We start from the raw sequence: 17,511 nt of genomic DNA on the forward strand, positions 1-17,511 counted from the left end.
GCAACTCTATGCCAATAAAATGGACAACCTGGAAGAAACAGACAAATTCTTAGAAATGCACAACATTCCGAGACTGAACTAGGAAGAAATAGAACATATGAACAGACCAATCACAAGCACTGAAATTGAAACTGTTATTAAAAATCTTCCAACAAACGAGAGCCCAGGACCAGATGGCTTCATAGGCAAATTCTATCAAACATTTAGAGAAGAGCTAACACCCATCTTTCTCAAACTCCTCCAAAAAATTGCAGAGGAAGGAACACTCCCAAACTCATTCTACTAGGCCACCATCACCCTGATACCAAAACCAGACAAAGATACTACAAAAAATGAAAACTACAGGCCAATATCACTGATGAACATAGATGCAAAAATCCTCAACAAAATACTAGCAAACAGAATCCAACAGCACATTAAAAGGATCATACACCATGATCAAGTGGAGTTTATTCCAGGAATGCAAGGATACGCAAAGCAATCAATGTGATACACCATATTAATAAATTGAAGGACAAAAACCATAAGATCATCTCAATCGATGCAGAGAAAGCTTTCGACAAAATTCAACACTCATTTATGATAAAAACTCTGAAGATAGTAGGCACAGAGGTAACTTTTGTCAACATAATAAAGGCCATATATGACAAACCCACAGCAAACATCATTCTCAATGGTGGAAAAACTGAAAGCATTTTTCTCTAAGATCAGGAACAAGACAAGGATGTCCACTCACACCAGTATTATTCAACATAGTTTTGGAAGTTTTAGCCACGGTAATCAGAGAAGAAAAAGAAATAAAAGGAATGTAAATTGGAAAAGAAGAAGTAAAACTGTCACTGTTTGCAGATGACATGATACTATACATAGAGAATCCTAAAGATGCCACCGGAAAACTACTAGAGGTAATCAATGAATTTGGTAAAGTAGCAGGATACAAAATCAATGCACAGAAATCTCTGGCATTCCTATACACTAATGATGAAAAATCTGCAAGTGAAATTAAGAAAACACTCCCATTTACCATTGCAACAAAAAGAATAAAATACCTAGGAATAAACCCACCTAGGCAGACAAAAGGCCTGTATGCAGAAAACTATAAGACACTGATGAAGGAAATTAAAAATGATACCAACAGATGGAGAGATATACCATGGTCTTGGATTGGAAGAATCAATATTGTGAAAACAACTCTACTACCCAAAGCAATCTACAGATTCAATGCAATCCCTATGAAACTACCAATGGTATTTTTTACGGAACTAGAACAAAAAATCTTAAAATTTGTATGGGAACACAAAAGACCCCGAAGAGCCAAAGCAATCTTGAGAAAGAAAAATGGAGATGGAAGAATCAGGCGCCCTGACTTCAGACTATACTACAAAGCAACAGTAATGAAAACAGTATGGTAGTGGCACAAAAACAGAAATATAGATCAACGGAACAGGATAGAAAGCCCAGAGATAAACCCACACACATATGGTCACCTTATCTTTGAAAAAGGAGGCAAGAATATACAGTGGAGAAAAGACAGCCTCTTCAATAAGTGGTGCTAGGAAAAGTGGACAGCTACATGTAAAGGAATGAAATTAGAACACTCTCTAACACCATACACAAAAATAAACTCAAGATGGATTAAAGACCTAAATGTAAGGCCAGACACTCTCAAACTATTGGAGGAAAACATAGGCAGAACATTCTATGACGTAAATCACAGCAAGATCCTTTTTGACCCACCTCCTACAGGAATGGAAATAAAAATAAAAATAAACAAATGGGACCTAATGAAGCTTCAAAGCTTTTGCACAGCAAAGGAAACCATAAACAAGACCAAAAGACAACACTCAGAATGGGAGAAAATATTTGCAAATAAAGCAACTGACCAAGGATTAATCTCCAAGATTTACGAGCAACTCATGCAGCTCAATATCAAAAAAACAAACAACCCAATCCAAAAATGGGCAGAAGACCTAAACAGACATTTCTCCAAAAAAGATATACAGATTGCCAACAAACACATGAAAGAATGCTCAACATCATTAATCATTAGAGAAGTAGAAATCAAATCTACAATGAGATATCATCTCACAACGGTCAGAATGGTCATCATCAAAAAATCTACAAACAATAAATGCGGGAGATGGTGTGGAGAAAAGGGAACCCTCTTGCACTGTTGGTGGGAATATAAATTGATACAGCCACTATGGAGAACTGTATGGAGGTTCCTTAAAAAACTAAAAATAGAATTACCATATGATCCAGCAATCGCACTACTGGGCATATACCCAGAGAAAACCATAATTCAAAAAGACGCATGCACCCCAATGTTCATTGCAGCACTATTTACAATAGCCAGGTCATGGAAGCAACCTAAATGCCCATCGACAGATGAATGGATAAAGAAGATGTGGCCCATATATACAATGGAATATTACTCAGCCATAAAAAGGAACGAAATTGGGCCATTTGTTGAGACGTGGATGGATCTAGAGACTGTCATACAGAGTGAAGTAAGTCAGAAAGAGAAAAATAAATATCGTATATTAACACATGTATGTGGAACCTAGAAAAATGGTACAGATGGACCAGTTTGCAGGTCAGAAGTTGAGACACAGATGTAGAGAACAAACGTATGGACACCAAGTGGGGGAAAGCCATGGGGGGATGGGGATGGTGGTGTGATGAATTGGGTGATTGGGATTGACAAGTATACACTGATGTGTATAAAACTGATGACTAATAAGAACCTGCTGTATAAAAAAATAAAATAAAATTCAAAAATTAAAAAAAAAGAAGACGTACATATATACAATGGAATATTACTCAGCCATAAAAAACAATGAAATAATGCCATTTACAGTAATATGATTGACCTAGAGATTATCATACTAAGTGAAGTAAGTCAGACAGATAAAGACAAATATCATCATATGATATCAGTTGCATATGGAATCTTAAAAAAAAAAAGATACAAATGAACTTACTTACAAAACAGAAGCAGACCACAGACTACAAAAACAAACATATGGGTATCAAAGGGGAAACATGAAGTGGGGGAAGCATAAATTAGGTGTTTGGGATTAACATACACACACTATTATATATAAAATAGATGATCAACAAGGACCTATTATATATCACTGGGAACTCTACTCAATATTCTGTAATAACCTGCATGGGAAAAGAATTTGAAAAAGAATGGATATATGTATATGTATAACTGAATCACTTTGCGGTACACCAGAAACTAACACAATATTGTAAATCAACTATACTCCAATATAAGATAAATTAAATTAAAAATTTTTTAAAAACAGAGGAAAAACTGGATTGTACTTCAAAGTCTTCAGGGGCTCACTGTTGAGTGAGAGGCAGTCTATTCTAGGAAGTGCGCATGTGCATTCACTCCCAAGGAGAACGAGAAGACTTGTTGAAGGTGACGGGGAAACTGGGCAATTTTGGAAACCACGACTGCAGGAGGCAGGTTTGGAGATGACCCAAGCACTCCGGGGAGGATGCAAAAATGGCAAATAGACCTGAGATTATGATTGCAGCGACTGACAGAGTCTTCCTGGAGTATTGCTCAGTTATGGATTCTGGGTTACGTTCAGGAGGACTGAGCAGCAAAAGTGCATGATAAGTAATGATGCCTGCAGGGGGCATAAGCATGAGAATGGTGCCCGCATGGCAGGTGTTCAGACTCCATCCCTCAATAGCTGAGTGGCCTTAGGCAAGTTATTTGGTCTCCCTGTGCCCTTGGTTTTCTACTTCTACGGTTGCTGAGAGCAATAAGCACATTAATGCTTGTAAAACTGTATGAATGATTCCTTAGCACAGCATGAAGTTTGAATAAATGTTAGCTATCATCAGCATTATCCTTGCTATGATACGTGGAGAAAATGCTCTGAGGAGCAGCGTTGGGAACTTCTGATAAACCAAGAAAACACAAAGAAAGGACAAGTTTAAAGAAAGAAAGAGGAAAAAACAGGAAAGAGGAGAGAGAACAAATCTTTTAGTGAGAAGGAACTCAAGTGCTTCTATTTTGAAGAACTGTGAGGGTTTCAGGCTAAACAAAGAAGAAATTATTTAAATACTCCAGCTTCTCCTGAAACTGGTATCAGTCTCCGGACAGACAGAGCTTCAAGTCACACCAAGGCTGGTCTTGTTGGAGTCCCCAGAAAGTATCTACTTCCAGAGAAGTTGTGAAACAACGCATGCCAGGCTGACTTGCAGGTGCCCCCATGACTCTGTTCAAGAAAACTGTAATGAGATCCACAGGAGACCCAAATCTTAATTCAAGAGAAAAGTGAATAAGATAGTGACGCCCACTAATTAAAATATTTGAGTATACAGCAATAAGGTGTTATAAATTTCACATATTTTCACCACCTAAAACTAAGCAAATTGTACTTAATCCAGATTTAATCCATGGATAATGCCTTGTAATCAGTGAGAATATGAAAGCAACACCTTAAGAAATGCTAGCCTCTGCTTACACTGCAATTATCATAGGTCTCTCAGAAGGGCCACCGGAGTGAAATCTGTGAAAACCCCCTGAAATGAGAATTCCCAGTTGACAAACTGAAGAACTCATGAGTCAAATGAAGTTTAAGGAACCACAATCAGTATGAACCTATGAAAACTTGTCTTATGAACCTATGAAAACTTTCCTAAAAATACCAACAACATCTTGTACATTTGAAATCAGTAATGATGGGTCCTGACTATTAATGGCCAGTTACTATCCCTTGCTGGCCAGAAACTTTTCAGGATGTGGCTACCTGGCAATTTCAACAAGAGTTGCTTTGTTACGGATAATAGTCATATTAAAATGCATGATATTTTCTTTAGCCTGGTTCAACTTCCAAGTGCCTTTCATATTTTATAGCTCAGGAATTTTTAACTCCTTCCTGTCCTGCTGTCTCTCTTGCAAGGTCTCCTTCACTCCCACTTCCTGGCTCCTGAGTCAGTGTTTGACCTTTTAGTCAACTCTACACCCTTTCTCCTCACCAGTCCTCTGATACCTTTCCCCATCATCTGTGATTTTTCCTAGGTTTTATTGCAAAAGCTGTCCTTCTTTGCCATCTAGTCTTCTAGTCTCCCAAAGATAAAGGAAGTAAATTATAGAATTTGCAAATGTTAGAATTTCAAGTAAAGGGAGTTTAGAGCTGGTAGTGGTGGGTGGAGATTGCTGTAGTTTATTTGTATGTAAGAGATTCATAGAACTTTTAGATCTAAAAAAAGACCCAAGTCTGCATCTATTTAAAACCCCTCTGTTTACAATAAGGACACAAGTTTATAGTTCTAAATCTGCTCTAAGTTTTGTAATGAGGCAAATCCTTTCCCTAAAATCTTTCTTACCTATTCTATTGTTACAATAAGTTTCCTTTTTAGGAGTAGTAAAAAAATAAATATTTCTCTCCCATCCAAATCATTACATGGTTTTAGTGTAATCTAATAAAATAAATTAGTACACTTTAGTAACACTCTTGACTATACTGGGCAATGAAGTGTAATATATGAGCAGAGAATATAGAAAATGGATGATTTAACCAGAGGGCACTGGTGGCCTCCAGGCCATGTGCAGACCACTGACATGTTTGGTCTGGAAAGAATTTTTCAAAAATTTGATTTAGTTGGGCTCAGTAAAAAAGAGGAGAGATTAAAAACAGAAGGCGTGTGTGTGTGTGTGTGTGTGCGTGCATGTGCGTGTGTGTGCACACGTGTGTGTGTGTGTGTGCAGGCGTGTGTGTGTTTTGGTTTGGCTTATATGCAAAAATTGGAAGGTCTACCAACATTAGATTTGTGTTTTCCTTTGACGTTAGTAAGATGAAAATGAGGTGTGCCCTTCAGACAGGGTGTGGTAGGCAGAATAATGTGCCGCCCCCGCCCTCCACAAAGCTGTCCACATTCTAATCCTTGGAATCTGTGGCTATGTTATATTACATGACAAAAGGGAATTAAAGTTGCAATTTCCTGCAGTTAAGGTTGCTAATGAACTGACTTTACGATAGGGAGATTATCCTAGATTACTTAGGTGGGCCAGTCTAATCACTTGAGCTCTTAAAATTGAAAGAGGGAGACTGAAGAGTTTGTCAGAGAGAGGCAACATGAGAAAGACTCAACCCCCAACTGCTAGCTTTGAAGATGGAGGAAGAGAGCCAAGGGCTAAGGAATGCAGCAGCCTCTAGAACCTGGGAATGACACTCAGTTAAAACAGGCACCATAGTTGTAGGTCACAATGACCTAAATTCTGCCAACAATCCAAATGAACAGGGAAAGCATTTTCTCCTGGAGTTTACAGAAAGGAGTGTACCCTGTTGACACCTTGATTTTATCCTGGTGAGACTGTACTGGACTTCTGACCTACAGAACTGTAAGATAATATATTTGTGCTGTTTTAGGACTCTAAGCTTGTGGTAATTTGTTAGGGCAGCAATAAAAAATGAATACACAGGCCATATACACTGTCTTTGTCACCAAAGTTACTATTCCAACAAAGAAGATATATAAACAACTAATAAGCACGTGAAAACATTGTGAGTCACTAGGGAAATGGAAATTAAAATCCCAATGAATTATCACTTTACATCCATGAGGATGGCTGCAATTAAAAAAATAGACAGTAACAAGCATTGGTGAGGATGTGGAGAAACTGGAATCCTCATACACTGCTGATGGAAATATAAAATGGAGCAGGTACTTTGGAACATAGTTGACAGTTTCTTAAAAAGTTCAACATACATGTGCCACCCAATCCAGCAATTCTACTTTGAGGTAGATATACCCAAGAGAAACGAAAACATGTCCACACAAAAACTTGCACATGAATGGTCACTGCAGCATTACTCATGACAGCCAAAAACTGGAAACAACCCAAGTGTCCATCAACTGACAAATGGAAGATGTGGTATATTCATACCATGGAATATTATTCCACCATGAAAAGGAATGCAGCATACGTGTCACAAAATGCGTGAATCCCGAACGTATTATGCTAAGTCAGTAACAAAGCACCATGCGTTACTCTATTTATTTGAAGTGTCTAGAATAGGCAGATCTATGAAGACAGAGTATATTAGTAGTTACCTAGAGGTGGAGGAAATGGGGGCGTTGGGGAATGATGGCTAAGAGGTGTGGAGTTTATTTGGGGATAATGAAAATGTTCTAAAATTGAGTGTGGTGATGGAGGCACAACTCTGTACTAAAAGCCACTGAATTGTATACTTTAAATGGTTGACTTGTATAGTGTATGAATTATACCTCCATGGAGTTTTTCAACAAACAATAACCTTGGTTTGCTGTGATGGTTACACAACTTAAAAAATTTGCTAAAATATCACTGAATTGAACACTTACAGTGGGTGAATATTATGGGATGTAAACTATACCTCAATAAAGCTGATAAAACATTTTTAACCAAATTTAACCTTTTCTTGATGAGTCAGGGTCCACACTGTGACTACTAATTAATTATCTTGCACGAAGAAGTGAGAAGAACTTGGCATTTCTCCACCTTTGTGATTCTGTTTAGTTGGTGTGCCTTTGGTATCAATATTGCAGGGCCCTTAGGATCTAAGGAAGTGGGTAGGGCTTAGACTGCCCTTTCTTGCACGTCCCCAGGCTGCGTGGCTTCCTTCGCCTCCCTTGGTTCAATCACCATTCCCTGAAGATATTTTTGCCAATGCCAGCGTGTCAGGTTACTCAGGTTACTGCCATTACCTCTTCTGATCATTCGATTGAAGTTGACAACTCCCCAGGTCACAGCAAGTGATGCTGACCTAACTTCTTCTGCATGTTCCACTGCAGAGTCCTAGACGAGAGACCCCATACCCAGTACAGCTGCATGATGTTGCAGCCTCTCCTAGAAACAACCAAGGATATGGTACCCACTACATGTCCAACCACCCATCCTTCCTTCATTCCATTGGACAGATGCGGGAATTGCTTTTTCAGGATGTGAGCTGGGTTGGCCTAGATCATTTGTGCTTCCTTGTTTCCTTTGTTTCCTCTAGTCTACTGGGGAGCGGAGTAAGTTGGATTCTCCTGCTATACTCTCATCCATTTTACCTGAATTCTCTAAAAGCTAGGCCTCTGCAGTGGGCATGCTACACATCTATACATATTGAGGAAAACGTAAGGAACCTGGTTACCTGGTATTGTATTAGATAATGAAGTCCCTTGATGGCAGCTTGAATCAGTCAATGGCCATTACCCTGTTGCTCAGAGCACCACTGGGAAGTCAGCCAAACTTGTGTGCCTTTCCCTCTGATCTAGTTAGTACACTGGGGCAAACCTTCCTTTGTCCGTCTTTCCTTTGTCGGTCTTTCCTCTTGGTGACAAACCCTTCTCTGAGCCTCTCTCTCTATGAAGCAAAATCCTCCTCTGCTTAACAGTGGCTGGATGAAAAATTCAGAAATGCCAATTTGAAATGACTTACGTTATGAAAAGCTTACAAAACTGCTTGTCTTTTATTGCAGTTACTAAATCATGAGGAGGGGGCCGAGAGAGAAGAATTAAAAAAAAACAACAACTGCCTTTTATTTTTATTTTCCCAGTGAGGTTTCTGTGATCTCTTTATTAGACACAATATGTGTCAGCTATTCAACTCATAAAAACGCAGAAAAACATGCCAGGAAAGGAGGAATATTTTCTGTCTCTCTTTTCCTGTGAAAACTTTGGATGAGCTCATCTGTGTTCTCTCCTTTCAATGAAAGATACACTCATCCCTCAGCCCCCATCTTCTTCTCATTTTCCATTGATGATGTCAAGCAGGCCTTACAGTATCTCTTTTGTGATCTTATAAAATCAATGACAACCAAAAACGTTTCCCTTATGGCTATGACCTCATCAATGGCTTACACCTGGACAAGCCTCATCTGCATTGGTAAGTAAAGCTCCCCTCCACTGATCCAGACTGAAGCAATTTACCAGGAAACTACTGCTTTCCTTCAAAACGCTGCCTACGCCATTCAGATCTGGAAGCCTTCTGAGCAACTCTGGCTGAGTGCTGAATCTGACTAGTCAAGACGGCTCTCCAATCTTAGTGCCTGTCTTTGCACACACCAGAAACTCTTCTTTACCTGTGTTTATACACGCACACAAAGTAATCAGTTCTTCAACATGTTAGGCATGTGACATTTTGGTGACATTCTTATACTCCTCCCTAGCCCCTGCTACCCTCCCCTCTCATTTACCTTCTGAGCAGTGAAACAGGCATCCAATTAAGTCAGTTTAGGACAGAAGGGAATTTTGTGCCACTGGGTCTACATGGCTGTAAGTTTCCGGAACCAGGGAAGTAGGTAGGGAAACATTGCCACCTCCATGCTTAGACATACTCGCAAAGTACTCTCAAACCTTTGGGACTTAAAACATAAAATCAACACATACTGATGAGTTTGGAGAGAAGCAAAGGGCTCTAAAGACAATATCTTACAGGCTCAAACAGGGCAGAGCAAGGAAGGTTTGGTGTGTCTAAAACTAAATGCTGTTTCTATGTTTAAGCAAAAACTGTGTAGAGAGTACCAATGGACCCACAATGAACCTAAGAAGCAGAACTGACAACACACTCAACTCAGAGGATGAGGCAACTCAACAGGAGAGGTCCAATTAGGGGCCAGGGAGGGTTCACCAGACCTCCCTTCCTCTGGCTCACGTGAAATGTTCCTCGTGTAGCCACCTCCCTTGCTCTGGACCCAGGCACTCCGACCGCTTTTCAGATAGCTAATTCAGCTTCCCCCTTGACATTGAGATGCTGAGACATTAGACTGAAGTGCTCTACAAAGGGTCTGTGAGCATTCCGGTCTCGGAAAAGGAGTTTCCCCTACCGTAAAAATAACCTGGCTTTTGTTTTATCCTCACAATAATAATAAGAGCTAACGAGTATTGAGCGCTTGCTACATGCTAGGCATACTTATAAGCATTTTACATGATGAAGGCATTTAATCTCCACAAGAACCTTCTGAGTCAAACACTATTATTATCACCATATGACAAATAAAGAAACTGAGTCAGAGAGTGTAAAGAAGCTGCTCAGGGTTATGTAGCTTGGATGTGACAGAGTCAGGCTTCAAATCCAGACCACGAGGCTCCAGAGCCTGCAGGCTTAACTGCCATGCCACGCCTGCTCTTGTGAATTACTACGAACAAATTTCCCTGCATCTGGTTGATCCAGGTGCATAGGCGAGGCCAAAATCCACACATTGCTTATAAAATCATGGAGGTACCTGAGTGCTCGAGCCTCAAGAAAACTCTTGTTTTTCCTTTTGGCCTGCATTTATATAGAAGTCAAGGTAAACAAACCCAGAAAAAACTGTACAATGTCTTTAAAGGCACAGAAGCACTGAGATTTACCACGAGGATTTGATCACAAGTGAGCTGAATCAGCCCCTAAGTCCGTACTTGAAAATTTTCAGTGTGAAGACTTAACAGTGGAAAATACGTGGAAGCAAAGTTGGGCTTATGTTTTATACATTTTAAAATCGTTTTCAGGATGTGTTTCATTTTAGGAGAGCTAGAGAAAGAAAAGGAAACATTTATTGAGTGTGAACTATGTGCCTGGCATTGGGCTGAGGGCTTTTTCACACGTGCAATCTTATTTAAACCTCACAACAATCCTGTGAAATAGGATTAATTTCACTCTTACGGCTGAGAACAAAGACTCTGAGGTTATACACTTTGTTCAAGGTCACACGGTTAATGAACAGTATAACCGGTAATAAGATTTAGAAATGCGCCACATCTATCCCCTGCAAACTGCCGCCCCGCACCCATTTACGTTATATTTAGGTTGCATCTTCTACGCCTATGTGGGGTACCTTTGAAGGAAACTGTAACTGTCTCTGCATTCGAGGTAGTCACGCATGCATCTATTGCCTTCACTAGTCTGTAAGCGTCACGAATCACAGAACTCGGGTCTAACTTGTTGCTCTTCATCAGTCATGTTTGGCAGAGGGTGTGAGTCACTTAAAACTGTGAGTGCAGACGTTGACACCAGGCTAGACGATAATCCCAGGTAAAGACACAAATGCAGTCTGAAAGCAGCGTATCCATTTTGGGCCTTACCTTTCAGAGGGACTGCTTGACAGATCTGCTAGCAGACCTGAACAAACCCCACCACTGAAGCCCGTGGATGCAGCTTCCTAAGCCCTGGGTGTGGTGTGCGTGAACTACTTCATCACTCAGCTCCTTTTCTCCCTTTCCCCCGGTGCCTCTCTGGCTGCTCTCTTTCTTCCCTGGCTTTGAATATTTTGGCAGCCTCCAATAGCTTCTCTTCAAAGAGCTGAAGACAAGCCTGATGTTACAATTGCTTTGCTTAATTCCAGACAGGTTTCCGTGAATCGTATTAAATTCAGGTGAACAAAGGGTATTTAGTCTGTGACAGAGCTGAACCGTATCTGGATAAATATAAACAAGAGAGTTAATCCTGTAAGAGCCCTACTTGCCAGCAGTTGGAAGGGTGTCAGCAGTGCCCTGGCCAAGGAAGATGGGAGGGGGTAAGGCAGAAGAGAATTAACCAGACGGGTGCCGAGCATCTGGACTCTGTATAATGAAGAGGGGCATAAAGATTGTGACTGGAATACATTAGGAGCAAAGCAAATGTTCTATTCACACACACACACAAAATAGGCATTAATATCAGTCTGTAATCCACCCCAGGGCCCCTTAGCTCGCCTTATTCTTTGTTGACTTTCATCCTCTCTGCAAAGCGTCCCGCTCAAGGTCCCTTCCCAGATCAGCCTTAGGTCATGGGGGAGATATACTGTTGCTAAACAGATATGCAAGGGAGCAGCATGAGTGACTGAAAAACAGTGTGACAACATAATCCTGGCGTGGACGGATGAGGTCAGTGTGGGGTGATGTCGGCTTTTCTAGCATCTACTGAATCATCTGATGGGAGCGGCAATGGAAAAGAATAAATACAAACACATGCAACACACCGCCACAAAGGCTGCGCGGCCCAGATCTGAGGAAAGGGAGCCCGGGTTGGTAGCATCAGTGGGGAGAAGGGGGAACAACGATCTGCGGGTTAGGAGACCTCAGTTCCCTTTTTCCCTGCCACCAGCTGAGCGGCTGTGTGACCTCAGGTTGCCTGGCCTCTGAGAACTGAGGGCTCTGGTCTAGCTGGTATCTAAGGTCTGTTTCAGTTTCAAAGGCAAGGATCTGTCCTATGTAAGAGAGGTTTTATAAAGGTACCTTACTACGAGACCACAACCTTGGGAGGACCACAACCTTGGTACTCTGAATCGCAATTTTCTGAAGTTGCCATGTGTAGAACGGCTTGCCTAACCTCTATGGATAAAGGTGAAGTGTAGGCAGGTGTATTAGACCAAGAGGTTGAAATAAACAGTCACAGAGAAGAACACCTGTGCTCCAACCCACAGCCACAGAATTCCAACTACCTAGGTCTTAAAGTCTTCTTTGCAGCAGGTGGACGGAGGCGAAATGAAAAGATCATTCAATGATCTTAGGTCCTGATTCATGTTCCCCCACAGGCTACTTACTTGTATACATCTCCTTTGCTCATGTTCGCTCTGCCTGGAGTATTTCCTGCATCTCTGTTTATCAAAATTCTACTCCAAGTCTAAGACCTCTCAGGTAGAGTGAAACTGCACCCTCTTTGGTTATCAGCACTTATTTCATTCTATCTCATATTACACTTTATCTCCATTTGATTACAATTACAGATTACAAACTTCCGGAGGCAGGGTATGGAGCTCATTTATGTCTGTGTCCCTGGACCTGCCTGGCACGTTGCAGGCACCGGTCAACGGTTTCTCAATTGAACAGGGATTTCCACGTTACCTGCTAATGTGACGGCAATGGAGACAGAGTCATATCCCAAGGCATTTGTGGCATTACAAGTGTAGAAACCCACATCAGCTTCCACGGGGGCCAGGATCTGTAAGGAATCATCTGGCTGTAGAAGAATCCTGGAGCAACAGAAAAGAAATGTAGGCCTGGTCAGGTCGGTTGACTCCTTTTTGGCATTGGATATTGGTAAAGCTGGAAGGAACCTCAGGGGTAGTCACAACCCTGTTTTAACAACAGGCACAAACCAGCCACAGTGATACCCAGGAAAGCAGCCTCTCTTGCCACTTTGATGGGTGTGATTCTGTTAGCAAGCCCAGATAAGGAGCTTTTGGATTGCTTATGCAGTTTGTTGATTACTTGGACTAAACGCTAACAGCTGGAGCAGGCAGCATACGTGTGCTGAATACACGTACACACACAGCGGGGGTGAGAGGAGATGCTAGAACGAATGCTGCAGAGGGATTTGGGGAAGGCTTCTTCAGGAAAAGGCAAAGTTATACAGGAGGAGTGGGGCTTGGCTGGATGGGGGAAAGTAGGCAGGGCTTCCAGATACGGAGAAAGGCATCTGTTAAGGCTTGGAGGTGGGAGAGAAGCAGCCAGACTGAATACTGACGAGAGGATCTTGATGCACACGTTAGAAGGAAATTGTATGTGTAACTGTATCTCAATTCTATTGCCGTCATTAGTCTGTAAATATCACTGGGCACAGAAATTAGACCTTAGTTATTGTTTTATTTCCCACAATGCTTGGCAGAGGGCTCTTTGTAGTGAAGGTGCCAGCAGAATGAAGGTAAAGCCTGCCCTTCGGGGTCATGGTAGAGAAAATTCCAGAATAATCACCACACAGTTCAGATACTTTACCTGAAAAGAATTATAAGAATCAAATTGTGAGTACCTTCCACAAGCCTCAGAATCCGCTCCTCTCTCAGTCTACTATTTGTTTCTTTTCTAGGTTCATGCCCTTTCTAGGAACTACCTGTGACATGATGGCAGGCAAGCAGATTAATGTCTAATGATCACTTGAAGCTGATGTCCTGATGAGGCTGATGATAACTGGAGTGTGTATGCGGAGGCGGGAAACTAGAAGGGTTGGGGGGAGGACTGGATGGGAACTTGCCGAGATCCAGCGCCAGACCTGGCAGGGCCTTAGGTCAATAAATCATTCAATAGCACAGAAGTGATTTAGCGGTGGATTTGGGGTTCCTGCAGTCAGTCATTTCCATCTTTGTGATTATTTCCACCTCTCTGATTTCCAAAGGCTCCAAGAACTGTTCACCTAATATCATGTTAACATCCATCCAGAGGAAGAAAGCAGGTAAGGGGTCGTTTTTCAGGAAAGGGAAAGAACATGAAAAGGTCAGGGAACTCACAAGACTTAGTGGTGAAATTAAGACTAGGAATCACATCTCCTGTCCCAGCAGCAGTCTCCCACTATCCAATTCTTTTTCTTTACTATGTCTCTTGCTGGGTCCTCTCCAGACTCTATGGTATTTGCAATTTGGTGTCACCTCTAGTCAGCTCTTAATTATTCTGAGGTGGGTGACCAGTCTGCCAATGAATCAGGCTTCCTCAGCTCTGCTTTTGGCCTTGGACCTGTTGCTTTGCTTTTTCTTACCTCCTCTTGGAGGAAAGGCAGGAGAGAGAAAGAGCAAGGCTTACATCAATCATTCTTCAATTTGGCTAGGTCTGGGCAGTTCAGATAAAAATAGGGAAGGAAATAGAAAATCTCAGCTAAAGGGAAGTTTCTGGGTGGTTTGTGTTTGATTCAGTGCCGTTCCAGACCATCACCGCTATTACAGGGACAGTCTAGCTTCTGTGGCATTGAACTAGAGCTGAAACTTTGTGGGGGATGACAGAGAGGCTATGAGACATTGTGATAGAGCTCATCCACCCATTCATTCACTCATTCACCCATGTGAGGTGTTTTCTCTCAAAGTCAACAATTACATACTGCTTAGTTTATTTCAAAGAGCTAATGAGAGAAAGATGATTATATAATTTGCTTATCTTTAGTAAGCCATACAATATTTTAAGTAATAATATCACTGTTGTTTTGTAGGAATCTTAATAGATGCATCATAGTATCACTGCTAAATCTTTTCAGGTGTTCAGGCTGTTTTAGATTAAAAAAATGAAACATTGACTTAATGATTTAAATCTTTATGATGTCCCAGGAACATGGATGCCTCCAAAAGAATTTCCAAACGAGAATATTGAAAGCAGGCTTCACCAAATTTCATTAGAACTGACAATTTACGATGACGGAACGTAGTGGATCATTAATCAGGTTTACCATCCTCAAAAGGCAGGGATTAAGATTTGCTAAATTCCTAAGTCTGTTGGCATAGTTCCTTCCCTATCAGAGCCCTATCAGAAGGGGTTCTTGAAGGGAACATTTAGAGCACAAGACTAGAAGACAGGTCTTCTGAACTTGATTTTGTTTCTACGTTTTACCATTGGCAAATCCCTTCTTCTTTCTACATTTCAGCTTATCACGTTCTAAACCCCAGTTGAAGTATGTTTTCTTATCCAGCAGAAGGAACAGTTAAAATGAGGTATATAAGGAAGCTGCAGACCGCCTTCTGGTATTTCCAATGACCCTTCTGTTGGTAACGCTGGACACCCTGAATGAAGAATTAAATGTGACGAAGGACAGGGGATGAAAAGGTTGTGAGGAAGAAAGGGAGAGGGGCTCACGATACTGGCCAATATCCCCCCGCCAGACAGTTTATTAGCTCTCTATGTTCAGATCATATTTTCTTCCTGTAGAACTACTGCACCTGCCTGATCTCATGAAGGGAGTTGTAAATCCCACTCCCACACTGGGCCTGACACATGTAACTTTTTTAAAGTGGTGGTTAGCTTTTATAGCTGCATCAGTTCCTCCAGGCACCGGTGCTACTGAGTGAGTCTTGATGCTCCCTGCCCGTATGAAGCCTGGAAAAGAATTCCCACAAAGTTGGTGAAGAGAAGGGGGAGCTCCATCACACTGGGCACAAAGCCATGAGGGTCTGAATTAAGATGGGAATAATGGGAATGGAAAAAAAGGAATCTAGATCTCAAAATTTAGCATTCATATATTCTTCTATTCCGTAAAATGTATACAAAGATAAAGAAGCTAAAATATTTGCCTTCATAAAACAGTCTTAAATATTGTCTTGAGATAAAATCTACATGGGACAAAATCTGAATTTCTCATTTATTGTGTATACTTAGAAATTGTTTCTAGATATAAAACTGAACTCTTTAGCTCAAGGAGGTACATAATTATTTGGTGTGCGAGTAGGGATTTGAAATAGGGTTTCTTGGTCCAGTACTTTTTTCCAATCTCTCAGGTCTTTAATATGCCCATAAAATTGGTAGATGGGAGTTTGGAGGCTGCCACTAGGGGGAGCAATACTTCTGGAGAGGCTTCCCATGCAGGACTCTCTAGGAAACATGACAAGGCAAAGGAAAGGGCTTGCTGGAGACTGAGGTTTGCTTTAGTCTCTCTATCTAGCCTGGCATCTAGGGAGAGAGATTCCTGGGGTAAAAAACATTTTCTTTGTATTTCAGGCATCAACTCTATTAATGTAACTTAATTTGTTGGTAGCTGACTTCTGTCAGCTTGAATTTAGGTTTCAAATTTGACAGGCCTGTTTTAGAATGCACAGGCACAGAAACATAGTGCTGCTTTCCAAACAAAACCAGAAAGATTTCTCGGGTTGTTTTGGAATTTATGGAATTAGAGGATGAGGGGACGTGGATTGGGGCATAATTAAGACATACATAGCAAATAGTACTGTGGTCATATTAGGTATATTAATACTCTCTGCTTTTCTCCCATACCCACAATCCCTTTTGGTTTACTGGGCTAAAACTTACTGCTTTATTTCTTTGGTCATTATTTTTAGCTAGAAAATGAAAGCATAGTTTTGCTTTTCTCGTGGCCTTTACTTGTAAGCTTCTTTGTGACAGTTTGTCTTCTCAAGCATTCTACAAATTAAGGACAACTTGAGAGAATACAGATAATTGTTTTAGTTACACAAGTGAAGCCCTTGTTGTCCAAACGAGTAGGATATGGACAAAGTGCTCGTGGGCCAGTCCTACCAAGCACAAGCTCCTTGTGGTGGAATTCTCTCCTCTGCATTTGCCATGCATAGTCAGAAGGTACTCTCATTTGAAAAGGAGGCCGCTCTGGGTGTCTAGAGGAAAGGCTCTAGCAATCCTGTGTGTGGGGTGGCATGATGATGCCTTCTAAATCCTTGGCTCAATGGTAACACCACTGTCTTGTACAGGATCACCTCTCAAAGTCATGTCCACAACCAACCATGTGAAACTGCGGTAGAGGGGAAGGCTTCCCGACTTCAGTCAAGAGACATAGACTCACGTGGTGTTCTTGGGCAAGCCTTTCAGCTCTACGAGCCTCTAAGTTCCTTCTGCAAATTGAGGATAACACCTCAGAGAGTTCTTGTGAGGATCAAATAAAGGAGTAAGCTTACTGTTTCTGAGGACCTATTCTAAGAAACAGTGTCTTACTGTTTTCTAAGTAAAAAAGTATCAGCTTAAGCATCAGATACATCTAGTAAATTAGTAATTTTTGATGGTACAGGTGTGGGTAACCTACATTACCATCTTGAAAGTCCTCCTTGGAATTTCCAGTTGTCAGAGGAAAGTTTCAAGCTCTGGACACAGAAATACCCATTTGTTACATCGGCC

General features: G+C 41.2%; 1 protein-coding gene across 3 annotated transcripts in view; it reads right to left on the minus strand.

The window, feature by feature from the left end:
* The window catches only part of ADAMTSL1 (ADAMTS like 1), a 1,025,773-nt gene that overhangs the window by 124,304 nt on the left and 883,958 nt on the right, over positions 1–17,511 (minus strand). For all 3 annotated transcript variants that reach the window (XM_049711047.1, XM_049711046.1, XM_004276108.3), the window contains one exon: positions 12,805–12,932. In XM_049711047.1, coding sequence (XP_049567004.1) covers positions 12,805–12,932 — 128 coding nt within the window. The remainder of the gene's footprint in view (positions 1–12,804; positions 12,933–17,511) is intronic.

The sequence above is a fragment of the Orcinus orca genome, chromosome 6, assembly GCF_937001465.1.
Source record: "Orcinus orca chromosome 6, mOrcOrc1.1, whole genome shotgun sequence".
NCBI lineage: Eukaryota > Metazoa > Chordata > Mammalia > Artiodactyla > Delphinidae > Orcinus > Orcinus orca.